The sequence below is a fragment of the Drosophila ficusphila genome, unplaced genomic scaffold, assembly GCF_018152265.1.
Source record: "Drosophila ficusphila isolate 14025-0441.05 unplaced genomic scaffold, ASM1815226v1 contig_436, whole genome shotgun sequence".
NCBI classification, from domain to species: Eukaryota; Metazoa; Arthropoda; class Insecta; order Diptera; family Drosophilidae; genus Drosophila; species Drosophila ficusphila.
In genome coordinates, this window is record NW_025064352.1 from 1,721,309 (window position 1) to 1,735,480 (window position 14,172).

General features: G+C 39.4%; 3 protein-coding genes across 10 annotated transcripts; 1 reads left to right on the forward strand and 2 right to left on the reverse strand.

The window, feature by feature from the left end:
* Window positions 1–228: 228 nt before the first annotated feature.
* Window positions 229–14,055, reverse strand: LOC108101736 (ATP-dependent RNA helicase vasa). 6 transcript variants are annotated; one of them, XM_017206188.2, is made up of 10 exons: window positions 13,881–13,983; window positions 9,220–9,288; window positions 9,139–9,159; window positions 6,190–6,233; window positions 5,861–6,131; window positions 1,984–2,240; window positions 1,177–1,920; window positions 905–1,118; window positions 574–839; window positions 229–515 (listed from the first exon to the last, which is right to left on the reverse strand). In XM_017206188.2, the coding sequence occupies exons 4-10, from the start codon at window positions 6,211–6,213 to the stop codon at window positions 462–464; spliced, it is 1,830 nt and encodes a 609-aa protein (XP_017061677.1). In that variant the 5' UTR covers window positions 6,214–6,233; window positions 9,139–9,159; window positions 9,220–9,288; window positions 13,881–13,983; the 3' UTR covers window positions 229–461. The 6 variants fall into 6 exon arrangements, with proteins under 6 accessions (XP_017061677.1, XP_017061679.1, XP_017061680.1 ...); XM_017206190.2 differs by lacking the exon at window positions 13,881–13,983 and adding an exon at window positions 13,261–13,356; XM_017206191.2 differs by lacking the exon at window positions 9,139–9,159.
* Window positions 2,588–5,753, reverse strand: LOC108101741 (sister chromatid cohesion protein solo). Its single transcript, XM_017206202.2, has 2 exons — window positions 4,663–5,753; window positions 2,588–4,336 (listed from the first exon to the last, which is right to left on the reverse strand). The coding sequence occupies exons 1-2, from the start codon at window positions 5,571–5,573 to the stop codon at window positions 2,752–2,754; spliced, it is 2,496 nt and encodes an 831-aa protein (XP_017061691.2). The 5' UTR covers window positions 5,574–5,753; the 3' UTR covers window positions 2,588–2,751.
* On the forward strand, window positions 4,510–11,755 carry LOC108101739 (plasminogen activator inhibitor 1 RNA-binding protein). Of its 3 annotated transcripts, XM_017206199.2 has the most exons (5): window positions 4,510–4,618; window positions 6,543–6,667; window positions 7,063–7,795; window positions 9,341–9,610; window positions 9,707–11,755. In XM_017206199.2, exons 3-5 carry the CDS (start codon window positions 7,120–7,122, stop codon window positions 10,237–10,239), a joined length of 1,479 nt encoding a protein of 492 aa, XP_017061688.1. In that variant the 5' UTR covers window positions 4,510–4,618; window positions 6,543–6,667; window positions 7,063–7,119; the 3' UTR covers window positions 10,240–11,755. The 3 variants fall into 3 exon arrangements, with proteins under 3 accessions (XP_017061688.1, XP_017061687.1, XP_017061689.1); XM_017206198.2 differs by lacking the exons at window positions 4,510–4,618; window positions 6,543–6,667 and adding an exon at window positions 6,722–6,854; XM_017206200.2 differs by lacking the exons at window positions 4,510–4,618; window positions 6,543–6,667 and adding an exon at window positions 6,730–6,876.
* Window positions 14,056–14,172: the final 117 nt, after the last annotated feature.

A 14,172-nucleotide genomic window follows, 5' to 3' on the forward strand; every position in this document is an offset into this window, starting at 1 on the left:
AGGCCTGGCACAGGCAGGGCGAGGCAAGCGTTCAAAAAGCCGGCTTTAACTGAGAGCGCGAGAGCATAAGAGCCAAGCAGACAGCAAGGCAAACAACAAACAACGAAACACGAAGGATGAGTACATAAAAACAAACACATGATTACAGCCGGTAATGGAGGCAAGTTCAATTCACCAACAAATTCGTGGTTTATATTCATGTTACAATAAATGGAGAACTTATTCGTCTTCTGTTTTTCAAATGAATATTTATATTTTTATAATAGGAAAATAAAAAAATGGTATTTCCTTACGTAAACAAACTTAAGTAAACTTGTTAAACTGGCGTTTAACAAAGTTTAAGGCTACTATATAGTATTTATATATCGCCTATGGCATTCGAAGCCGGATCGATTCGAGGACTAAATTAATCTTATCTCGTTAGGTTCAAACACTAAAAATTTACGTCCTGCATTTTCGGATTAGTCCCAGTCCTCGTCACACTCAGTGTTAGCCGCATCGGAGATGGTATTGCCCTGTAAATCGGAAATATAATCAGCAAGAGTGAAGGTAAAAGTTTTAAAGTGTACTCACTCCGCCACGGACATCTACGCCGCCAAACTTCTTGCTGGAGTAGTCACCACCGCCTCCAATTTCGCGCAAGAAATCTGGAACGGTCTGACCAGCTCCCTCCAGGATTTTGATCAAGTCTCCTGCGAGAGGGCGATCCTGGTCGGGATCAAAGAAAGAAGTGGCCCGACCATTGTTGCCCACACGACCAGTGCGTCCAATACGGTGTACATAATCATCTATATTGTTGGGCATATCAAAGTTGACCACGTGCTTAATATTTTTGATATCTAAACAAGGAAAAGAAAAGAAGTTTATAGATTTTAATCGCGAAAGTTTGGGATAAATCACTTACCGAGACCACGGGACGCCACTGAAGTTGCAATGATCACCTTCATTTTGCCGTTCTTAAAGTCACGCAAGGCCTGCTCGCGTTGGCTCTGAAGACGATCGCCATGAATAGAAGTCGTTGGGAACTCTGTTTCCGACAAGAACGAAGCCAAGAAGTCGGCACCACGCTTAGTTTCCACAAAAACGATAGTACCATCCGCTTCCTCGCGAAGGATTTCCTGTATACAAATTTTAAAAATTTTACTCGAAAATTTTCTCAAAGAGAATAAAACTTACCATAAGCTTGGTTCGCTTGTTAAATTTATTAACTTCGTGGATGGTTTGCTGCACATCCGAACAGGCTCCTCCTACTACGCCAACGGCTACGAAGACGTAGTTATTCAAAAATTCGCCAGCCAGACGCTGGATTTCCTCCGGGAAAGTGGCCGAGAACATTAAAGTTTGGTGCTCCGGACGCATTGTTGGATGGGTCATCAATTTACGCATGCTTTCCGAGAAGCCCATGTCCAGCATCCGATCGGCTTCGTCCAGCACCACAAAGCGCGTGTCATTAAAAGTAATGAAGGTGCGCTCCACGAAATCCATCAGTCGTCCAGGAGTGGCGATAAGCACATGGCATCCCTTGGTAATGCACTCGTTTTGATACTTGAACGAGGTCCCACCGTAAACAATGGTGATCTTTAGATAAGTATCATAGCCGAACTTCCTCGCTTCGCTAAAGATTTGAATAGCGAGCTCTCTAGTCGGAGATACAATCACCGCCTGCGGCTTTCCAATCTCTGGGTCTTGGGCATCTTCCAACAACTTGCTGAGGATCGGCAACAAAAAAGCAGCCGTTTTTCCCGAACCAGTCTGAGCACACGCCATCAAATCACGACCATCGGCAATCACCGGTATTGCAACCTTCTGGATCGGAGTGGGCACCTTGTAGCCCGATTTGACTACATTCGCAGCAATAGTTGCACGCAATTGAGACTCCTCGAAGCTCTTAATCGCTTTGGGAACATTCTCACCGCTTACCTTAGTAATGATATAAAGTTTTTGGTTATAAAGGATTTTAAAAGTTGAATAGCACATTTTTACCTTTACGGGAATATTGTCATATTTAGAGAAATTAATTCCTGTTGTGATTCCAGTACTGAAGATCTCCTCGACGTCGTTACTGGGTTCAGGCGGAATATAAAATTCGCGCTTCTTTTCTCCATCCTCCTTGACATCGTTATTATTGTTGACATCGTCATCGTTGCGACGACGTCGCTCGAAGCCACCTTCCCCTTTTTCGCCACGTTCTCCGCGTTCTCCGCGATCACGATTAAAGCGACCTCCACGACGTTCGTCTCCTAATAAAAAGTGGTAAAGCGGATATTTTAAAAAACATTAAAAAAAAAAAAGGAATAAGCGTTCAGAAGATCAAAATATGACAAATTTTTACGCACTTTAAAACTAAAATAAGACCATGTTTTATTTAAATAATGTTTCTGTTTCATTCATTAAAATTAAATACAAATTTCACAATTTTTATCAACATTTCACATATGATAATCAAGATAATAATTAAAAGCTTATTTATATTAAAAACTAAATTGGAATTCAGTAATTTTAATAATTTATAATAAATATTATTCATTTAATTTAACAATTATTTTAGTAATTCATAATTTAATTAAAACACATAATTAAAATTAAGCATAAAAATTAAAAACAGTAGTAATAAAATCCGTTGAGAGTGAAAGATAGTCTTGTAAGCAACCAAAAATACGAAATTCTTCATGTTCATATCAGTATGTTTTTTTCTGATTTTTTTTTTTAATTTTCCGCATTAAATCGAATGTTAACTGCCTTTAATTCAATTTATCGAAGAGAAAAGTATCTGCCATCCGCACTTAGATTTATAATATTTGCTGCCTTTAGTTCAAGCAAAAAGTGAGAGGTGATCGCCGCATCGTTACGATTGCGAATGAAGGTTGTGTTTTGTATATCTACTTGTGATTGCCTAATAAGGGCTCCAAACACACCATGAGCAAGGCGAATCTTATTTTGTTCCATGTTCAAAATTATCTGAGGATCGTAGACCTTGACAGCGGGCATAGAATAATAACTCATAGATCCTTGACTTTGATCGCCATTCGGAAGCAACGTAGACTTTCCCTCCAATGTGAGCTCATGTTGGCGATCCACCATGAGGCGCAACATGTCGGCGTGTTGTGTGATGTAAGCCAAATCATTAATTGACTCTCGATATAATTGATTTTGTATTGCTGTTCTGCGCTCCCTCAGCTGTTCGGTGCTATCGGCTATTGGCACAGTCGATTCTGCTGGATTAATGGTTGTATCTGCACTGGCGGTCATAAATGATTGAGGCAGTCTTGGTAACATCTGCACATCTGTCACATAGGCATGAGTGCTGAGATCAGCCAATTGTGTTGAATTTGAAACCATCAGCGGGGTTTCATCAGTTTCCATTGGCATAATAGGTTCGGGCATATTCAAAATAGACTCATCCAATACTTCTGGTAAATATTCCAAATTACGATTGGGTCCTAAAACAGAAATTGCATCCTTGCGGATTGGAGTAGAACTTATAGGCGGCAGAGTCATTCTGCCAGAAGCTTGATCAAGGAAAGAAACCTTATCTTGAGCATAAGAATCCGAAAATGCTCGACGCACTTGAGCAATTTCCAATGAATCAGTTATTTCTGTCTTTTTTTGCTCTTGTACAGAATTAGTGATCGCGACTACCTCTAATTGTTCAATAGCTTGATGGGAAGCCTCAACTACTGTGGCAGCGCCTTGAATCAAATTAGTGATAAAATTAGTTGCAATATGACGTTGGCTTCGGAGTGCTTCCTCGTCCTGGGTTACTTGTCCTGGTGTTGGTGGAGGAGTGGGAGCTGCAGCAGTACGAGGAGCACGCGCCCGGGGACGTGATGCACGTCGGATCCGCGGTGCATGCCTGGGAGCAGGTCCCTCAACATAGTTGACAAGTTGTTCACGTGGTCGAAAAATAGAAGCCCACTCACGCCGTGGACTTGAGGGAGGGGTCACTGGGAGAACAGCTGCAACGGTATTCGATGATTCTGGGAGCGATGATTCTTGAGGTGCCTTTGCCGTGGTCATCCCTTTCTCCGGTAGCGAAATCTCGCTCATCTCCAGCTCACGCTGCACCATGGAAAGTCGATGATGCTCCTCATTGATGACCGTTAGTCTAGGTTGGAATGATTGAAGAGGAGTCGATGCTATTGTGGCTCCAATTCGTTGACGAATCACCGATGAACCTGTATCTACGACTAGAGCGGTTTCATTCGTATCAGTCGGCAGTACCGGAGTTGCATTATCCACTTCTAACCCGAGTTGATGCTCTGCTGGCAGCTCTGGGTCCATTGACGTCCATGTTGCTCCTCCTTCGCCGTAATTCATATTGGGAATAAATGATAGGCTGTGGAACGGACAGGTTTTCGAATTTAGTGCTACCAAAACTTAAGTAGTGTTCATTTAATAGTGAATCGAAGGATAGGCATATAGAGAAGCATGCTAAATTAATCATCTCTAATCTTAAAAACCACTTTTGAAGCTGTCAAATATTCAAAACAAACATGTTTCGAGTGCCTTACACAATTTAAGGACTGCCTAAATTTTGTGTTGTTTTCGTTAGCTTTCAATGTTTAAGAACGGCTCCTCTATAAACTATCGCTGATTGGAAAAAGGAATTTCACAGATGGTAAGGAAGGAAAGGATAGTACTAGTTATATGTAGTTAAAATACCCTGGATCGCTGTCGTGTGCCGCCAGTGGAGTGCTAAATTCACGCGCATTCGTTGATCTGCCGGGAACACTAGATGTCAACGAGGATGTGTTCATATCGCGGCTCACAAAATCCGCACCTGGTGTTTCCTGATTCTGTGAGCGCAGGTGACGTGGCAAATTTACCATGCTGCTGACCTGAACACTACTAGAGTTGTTTGCTCTGTGTTCAGTTTGCGATCCAAACATGGTAGTTTCAATCACTGTTGTCCTAAGTAATTTGACACCAAAAGTACGGATGGGATTATGCTTGGGCAGTGAGCGTCCTTCGCAAGCCGGCAATAGGCCAACTGTCCAGTCTGTACATCTAGCCATTACACGGTGATCACCGAAATTAAGTGTTTTCGTTTCGTGGCGAAGCACAAAATTTTCGCTTAAGAAGTGCCTAAAGCTGGTGGATCGTGAAAGAGGCTCTAGCTGACGATTTCCTTGGCGCTCTTCTTCGATTGCAGTTGAATTTCCTTGTAAAGCCACTTGATTGTTGGCGTTTTGAAAAATAACCCATAATTGTTGCATTATGTGATGCCCATTGGCCATTTCTCCTGAACGACCACCATCAGATCTCCTTGTCCTGTTCATTCTCCTTGTCCTGACCACCGACGGTTGGGGTGCAACAAATTGTGGCAAGCTGGTCTCTAGTTGCGACACATGTACTCTCCAATCAACACCCATGTTCTGCAACTGTCCGATCACATTCTCTTCCTGCTGCTGTTCGCCTTGAGTTTCATTTAGCATTTGGTTGATGTCTTCTATAAAGCGATCCATCATGACAGCTGTTTCGCGTATCTGCTGAGCTTTCTTGGTACGGTTTTCGTTTTCAAGAATCTCCAGGGAAGCAAACTCTTGGTTAACCAACTCTCCAAATGCCTTCATCAAATAATCACGCAAGTCTCGTATCTTCGTCAAGTTGTCGAACTTGCTTATATCCAGCTTATCGATAAATACACCAATGATATCCTTTTCACAGCTAGATGGAAACGGGAGCAACTCCGCAACTAGCCCACCAAGTTTGGCAAATTGAAAAACACAAAACGAAAAAACAAACTACATGACAAAACAATGCACAGACACAAAGTTAAAATACCTTACATAATAACATAAAATCGATAAATATAAATTTCCAAATTGACAACAAAATTGTCGATGAAAAATGAACTTACCTTCTTCATTGTCGTCGCGACGACCACGGAATCCACCGCCTCCTTCGCGTCGTCCTCCACGGTATCCGTTTCCATCTCCATCACCTCCGCCCCGATTTCCACCTCTATAGCCTCCTCCTTCTCCCCTTCCACGACCATCAGCTTTATATCCTCCTCCAGAGTTCTTTCCCTTATCTTCTTCATCGCTCCACCCGGAGGGTTCCTTCGGAGGCTCAGCAGCTGGGATATCGCCCCAATCCCCACCACCGCCACTGGTGGTTACAGCAGAGGGCTAAGATCAACACATCATGTTACTTTATAATTTCTTTTTAACCGTAACGCATACAAACCTCATCATCACCCCAGTCAGACATGTTGTTGGAATCTAAAATGGCTGAAATAAACAAATAAATTTGTGTTAGTTTTGTAAATATAATTGTGCACATGGAAATTTTTTTTAAAATATTATGTCTAAACTTCAAATAACAAAAGTTAATAATAAAAAGTTTTTATAACCCTTTATAACCCAACAAAGTTTTCAATTAACTTATCCAATTCAAATTCAAACTGGCGCCAAATGAGAAGCACGGAATAGTGCTCACTAAACACAGTTCATGCTAGCATGCCAAACAGTATTTTCCCCGCTTCGCATTTTGTATGTATTTTATTCTGACAACTATATTGTAGTTCGCCTGTACCCTAGATTTCTGGAGATGTCATGACCTATTCAATATAAAGAAAAATCGGAGAAATAACCTGGAAAGCCCACGAAACACAGCTGCCATTCAGCCGGAATTTAGCAATTCGCTGTGAAGCGCGTTAAAAAACGTGAGTTTCTGTTTTTCTATGTATACCAAGAACACATGTGGGAACTCTTTTGTGTGTGCGTGAGTTGGCCCATGTGCGTGTGCATTCTCGTGCGCCAGTGTGTGTAGGTAATACTAGCAGCGAGGCGAAGAAAAAACGCTGAAAATTAAGGTTAGAGAGCAGCAGCCACCAAACAGCCAGCAGAAAAGTAAGAAAAATCCCTCCAAAAGGTTCGATTAAATTGCAAAAATTCAAGTTAGTCCAAGGGCTTTCGCCGTGAGCCGAAGATTAACCCAAAATCAGGCCTATTTGCCTTGAGTTTGTGACAGAAAATCTCAAAATTCTGAAAGGGTGTGAGGCGGGCGAAAAAGGAAAATCAATCAATTCCTAAACGGTGTGTAAAAATTCTTTTGTAGGAAAAGCAAGAGGAGAAGCAGCAGCCAGCTAGCAAAGACACCTATCCACACAAAATCATGGACAGCGCCGGTAAAAATCGTTATGAACTCTTGTTCATGGACGACGATGTCAGCGATCCATTAGATAATCTTGTGGCGCCGACGACGGCCGCCGCTGCCGCAGCAGCAGCAGCTGGTAAGAAGAAGCAGCCGTCAGCTGCTGCAGCGGCCACCAAAACGACCGCCAAGGTGAACAACAACAACAACAAGGCGGCCGCAGGATCCAACGGTGGACCCAATGCCAAGAAGCCAAATCAGGCCGAGAAGGAGAACAAGCCGAACAATGCTTTAAACAAAACCGATGGCAAAAAGTTTGCCCCATCTGCTGACAAACAGTTCAACAACAACAACAATAAACAGGGTGCTCCCCGGCCAGGTGGTGGCGCCAATCGAACACGTGAATTTGGCAGCGGTCAAGGACAGGGAGCTCAAGGACAAGGACAAGGACAACAGCGCAGTGTCAACTTCCGTCAACAGAATGGCAATGGCAACAACGCCGAGACCCGTGAGCAACGCAACAACCGTCGCAATGTCCGCGAAAATGGAGGAGCACCCGATGGCCAGCAGTCGCGTCCGTACCGCGGTCCAGGTGGTGGTCAAGGTGGTGCCGGTGGAGATCGCCCTCCACGACGCAACTATGATGGGCAGAACAGGAAGCGCGAATTCGATCGCCAATCTGGATCCGACAGAACCGGTGAGTGAGGAATAAACAATACTCTATATTATTATTATAGAAAAATATCGGAATACATAAGGGAACTAGATTATTATTTTTACTGAAACTCCTATTTTAAAATATAGGACATTTTACTAGGGCAAAATAGAAGTCAGATTCGAAAGCGTGAAAAGATTCGGACATCTGTAGGTTGTTTTTATTAATTTACTAATATAATTTTTTTTTTTTCGTGTGGGTGATCTGAAACTATAGCTAAACCATCATTGGGGGGCAAGACAGACATAACCACAAAATGAGCGCACCCGCCCACCCAAAAGAAAAATTAACAAATAAAACAAAAACAACGCTCCATGACAACCAGAAAAGCAACTCAGAAGGCGGCGCAGCCAAAAGGCAGGGAAATCACGTTCCATCCACAGTTTACACGCAACTTATGATCGTGATTATGTTAAAAATCATGCTAATTTATTAGCCGACTTTAAGTACTTTTCAAATAACAAACATGACAATCAACAAAAATGTTGAGTGCAAAAAAGTCTATAATTAAACCATTCGTATGCAAACGTTAACAAATATAATATACCCTCTATAAGTTTACAAACTATTTTAACAACAAATTGGGCAACACAAAATGCCAAGCAAATATACTGAAAGAGTGAGATTAAATGTTGCAAAGTGTAAACTAATAGTGGCAGAACAACACAACCCTCATAAACAAATGGGCGGCGGACGAACTCAGAAAATCTCTCGCTCACGTGGTGGATCAAGCAAATCAATACTAATGGTCAGACAATCTTCAACAAGCAGCTATCTATATCACACCACTTCCTTTCACCAAACACAATTTGCTTCCTCGCATTTTTGTTCTTCGCTGCGTTGTGCTCACACGTTTTCATTTTTGGAATATCCAAAATTATAATCACGGCAGCAACAGACAAGAACAGCACAAATCGACAGAGAAAATGTGTTATAAATAGTTTTTCCCGTCTTCTTGACGGCGTTCCCATCTAACACTTGAGTTTGTAGGAGGCCTTTGCATAGCACAAATGAGGGAAAAAAGGGAGAAAAATAGTTCCCCCACTGAATCTGATTACAGCAAACGGGTGCTGACGGCTTATCTGTCACCATGAGAGGGCAGTGAAAAAGCTTAACGTGGTTTGATTTCAGGAGGCAAGGTGATTCCCAACTACAATTGACCTAATTAGTTTAATATTGATAGTGGGCATTGATGAAGTAAATTGGGAGGCTATTCAAGTTGCCATAAATTGGTGATATAAAAGCAGATAGAAAGAACACGATTACTACGAAATATTAATCTACATATATGTTACATATATCTCATTTGTATCAGTTTTACTCACAAACTTAGGAGAGAAAAAAATCTGAAAGTAAGAAATAGTGTTTTAAATATGTGCTTATTTACTGATAGAATGCTAACTTACCTTAGGTAGGTTGGACTTAAGTTCCTGGAGTTTAAAGATAGCTTAGCTTTCTTTATTAGTCTCGAGGTGCTGTAATTAAAATAACACGAAATATTAATAACTTTACTTGCTTTATCCACAGGTGTGAAGTCAATTGACAAGCGCGATGGAGCTGGCTCACACAACTGGGGATCGGTCAAGGAGGCTATTGATGATGTGAACAAGAACGAAAGCGAGACCAACGTGGCCAATGCAGAAGGTGGCGCCAAGGCTGATGAATCGGGCGCTGAACCACAGACCGAACAGCAGGCGGCCGCCGAGGAAGAGGCCAAAGAACTGACATTGGACGAATGGAAGGCACAGCAAGGACAACGCATCAAGCCAACCTTTAATATTCGCAAGGCCGGAGAAGGTATGTATTTTATTTGCTATTTACAAAACTAAAAAGCAACCTGTTGTTCGATCTGGAAATCAACTGAATTTTTTTCACAAATAATCTTTCTCGCAGGTGAGGACACTACACAATGGAAGAAAATGGTCGTCTTAACCAGCAACAAAAAGAAGGAGAACGATAGCGAAGAGGAGCTCGAGTACGATCCCGCCTTGTATCCCCAGCGCGTGGGCAGGCAACAGCGCGTCCTGGACATCCAGTTCAACTTCAACGATGGTCGACGCGGCGGTCCTGGTGGATTTGGAGGACGCGGTGGCCGTGGAGGTCCACGACCTGGTGGATTTGGCGGCGGACCACGCAGCGAGGGTGGCAACCGCGAGGGAGGCAATCGCGAGGGCGGCGGAAACCAACGCGAGGGTGGAAACCGTGGCCCACGTGATGGCCAATCTGGCCAGCAGCAGCACCATAATAACGAGGGCGGTGCTCCGTCCGCTCAAAATCAGAGGCCGCCCATCGAACGTCGTGGTCCGGGCAACAACCAGAACAACAACCAGAATAACAGCGGACCAGGGCCAAATAAGCGTTTCGAGCGACAACAGAATACCGCTCCCAAAGTCAACGATGAGCGTCAGTTCCCCACACTGGCTTAAATCGATAATTTGACCAGGAGGCTGATGATCCTCATATTGCAGTTTTGGTGACTAAAGAAGAGATCGTGAAAGCAAGTTACCAAAATGAAATCTTATAAATTACAAATATCACAGACAAGAAACTTTTCAAAAACAAAAAAAAACGAAAAAATAGGAAGAAACAATTGTAGCCGCCATATAAGCCAAAAGCAACAAAATAATACCAACCAACAAGCTAAGCAAAAATGGATAATAAATTATACATATATTTATAAATATATGACGAGAACACACACGAAAAGCAATTTTAGTTTATGCGTGGCCAACTAATCAGATTTTACCTGATAAAATCGCGATCAAGCAAGTGACCTCGTATAAACTAGTCAGTCAGGCTAAGTCATCCCCATTATGGATTTTAATTCTAATGTCTGTTCACGATCGACGACTAGAGATTTGTTCCGAGATTTTTCTATAATACGGCATGGGCGGACATAGAATTCGTTTTTTTACATCAAAAAAAATCTGATGTAAAGTTGTTTTTTTTTTATGTTATTACCACTCACTTAATCAAAAATCATCCTACCTACTAAAAACAAAGTTAAGTCGCTAACCAGTGAACTCGGCGATTAAAATAAATCAATGATGAAAAACAACATCACGGCCTGATAAATTCTTCGGTGAAAAGAAGCAAAATACACTAAATACCTTACAATAGTTTGTTTTCATCGAGAGAACAGTAAAAGCATTTTCATTATTTCATATAATTTTTGTTCTATTACGAATCACATTTTCGTAGCGAAATGTACGTTTTATTAATTTTACTATGTTAACTTTTATTTAAAATAAAGAAAAAACAAAATGAGAAATTATTAAAATCAGTAGTTGGAAAAAGAAACCCAAAACCGAAAGAATAGTAAGTGTTAAAAACTTTGTAATTGTGTTTCTTGGATGCAAATTCTATAATTAAACATTTATAATTAATAATTATAAAGCAAACTATGCATCATATATACTACTTTTAATTATAAAACCTAACTGAACACAGACACACTGAAATACAAAAACAAACAATATTAATTTAAGCATTATTAAAAAATAAATCCAAAAAATATTGATTAACTATTGGAGCAAATTGTAAACCTTTAATAAGTAGATTTACAGTCGAAGTAAAGCTTTCAATAAAAAACTATTTCGAGTCAAATGAGAAACCCACTTCTAGAAACGCAAATATGAGATCCCTGTAAAATCGTTTGCTTCTAATGATTAGAAATTGTATAAATTATATGAGATATATATTCGTACATACATGGTAAAATCAATTTTATGACAGCAAAAAAAAAACACACCAAACAAAAGAAAATGAGATGCAAAGAAAAAAAATCGTAGATGAACAAAATATACGAAATTTTTTGAAATATTGTATTGTATTTTGACCCAAAGAAACAAACCATTCAACAGCAACAAATGTTGAGCAACTCGTTTAAACAAAAACAAGAAAATTTATTTGATAAAAATAAAGAATCGAAAAAACACTTAACTCGAAAGACTTTAAAAAAAATTATGGGCGAAACAGGAGAATGAAGTGGCGTAAGTTGAGACATGACACGCTCGCTATTACAAACCGAACTGTTATTTGTAACTCAATAGGTTCTTCATTTGTTCGGATTTAAAAAAAAAAAACTGTACTCCGACGGAAAATCTAGAGTACTTTACAAACTAACAGCTTAATCATTAATAGGGCGATACCGAGTTGAGCAGAAAGCCGATTACGGTAAAAAAAAAAATTCCGAGTTGAGCAGAAACGATTTTTGGACATAAAAAATGAACGTCCGAGTTGAGCAGAAGACCGATTACGGTAAAAAAAATATAAACATCCGAGTTGCGCATGAACGCCTTTTCCACATAAAAAACCAATGTCAGAGATGCCACAAAATCATTATTAATTAAATAATTTAATTTTTCAAAAAAATGGTTCTTTTTTCAGTTTTCAGTTTAGTTTTTTTTTTGAAAAATTACTTAATAATCATATAGCATATGTATCAATGCAAAAGTGCGCGCGCACTTATGCATTGATACATATGCTATATGATTATTAAGTAATTATTCAAAAAAAGGTTATGTTTTCTGTTTTTAGTTTTTTTTTTTTAGAAAAATTACTTACTTTTGCATTGATACATATGCTATATGATTGTTAAGTAATTTTTCTCAAAAAAAAGGTTATTTTTTCAGTTTTTAATTTAGTTTTTTTTAGAAAAATTACTTAATAATCATATATGATATATGATTATTAAGTAATAATTATTTGCAAATAAATGAATAATAAATATGTAATAATTATATGAATAAGTAATGATTTTGACGCATCTCTGACATTGATTTTGCCCAACTCGGATGTTTTTTTTTTTTACCGTTATCGGTTTTATGCTCAACTCGGACGTTCATTTTTTATGTTCAAAAATCGTTTCTGCTCAACTCGGATGTTCATTTTTTTATGTCCAAAAATCGTTTCTGCTCAACTCGGACAATTTTTTTCAATTTTCTGCTCAACTCGGCTAGCCCCCATTAATAGTATTACTTTATTTTACTGTTATCTTGCTTTTCTTTTCTGCATTACACACACACACACACACACACACACAAGGCAAACGACGCTTCGCAAAAGAAACACAGAGAAGAACAAGAATGAACAGGAACAGGAACGAAAGACAGAGGAAAACCAACCGAAAAATATGGGAGAAAATCAGAATTAAAAACTCACTTTGCTATTCCTCTACCAAGTCTTTTTTTGCGTAACATTTTTCGTAAACTTTTGGAAATAAATAAATACACATAAGGAAATCCCAGAAAGCAAGACCAAAAACTAAGCGGACAATTACAACCGGAAGAAATGCGACAAAATCTGATGAGGCTTTATGAATTTAATAGTAGTATAGAACACTAATTTTCTTCACAAGAATAAAAGCTCAAAAATTTATTTAATAACAATTGACTAAGAATTGCATTTTGAAGAATATGGCGTCAACTTTTTTTTTTTAAATTTACCTGATGAGGAAACACAAAATAATATTAGTTTAATTTTAACACAATCGAAATTCTTTGCACGTGAAATCCAGTTTCGTTCCAAAATCACGTTTGAAAAACTGAACTTGTGTGAAGAAGAATCGATGAAGCTTCAGAGTTGTCTACTTACTTCTAAGAAGTAGTCAGGAAGAAAACACATATTCATAATCGCCATTACTTGGTGCCTCGGCAACCCTAAAATATAACGGTGACTGTCAAAAGAAGAATGAAAATGGGCGCCTAGCGAATAGAGAGAAAAGGAGCTTCAAAAAAAAAAAAGATGTTGCAACCAAAAAAGGAAAATTCCATATAAATTTTTATGAGAACCCGTCGTTTTAAGGACGCCAAGCAAACCAAACAATGAATGAGTGAATAAGAAACGTTACAAATTTTTATTGAACACGTTTTTGTTTTCTTTAAGAAAACCTGCACACTTTTAATGGCGAACTTACTACCAAGTTTCCTTGTGTTTGAAGAAGTTAAGAAAGTTTAAATTACACACTTCTTAGCAAGGTTTAAATTTAAAAGAAATTGAATATTGGCGGTAAGAACTGCACGCAGGCGCAAAAAAAAAGAAGTTTAAAAATTGTTATTTCACTCACCTTGGATTCTCGAAAGATAAAATTTGTTACTAATAACCACCTTAAAACGATTTTTGAAGGAAATATACTGACGGACAATATAGCTCGCACCCGCAAAAAATTGGAAAATGAGTAAGGAAAAAAACAGTGTGCGAAAACGTGAAGATCCGTGGAGAAACATCGGTCTCACAAACGATAGTAGCCAATGCACCCTCCAGACCTATCAGTTCCACCCTCCTAACCTAGCGAATACTCCATCCCATGTGTACTTAATAAATACTAAAAATCTCCAATCTAAGCGGTAGCACTTATT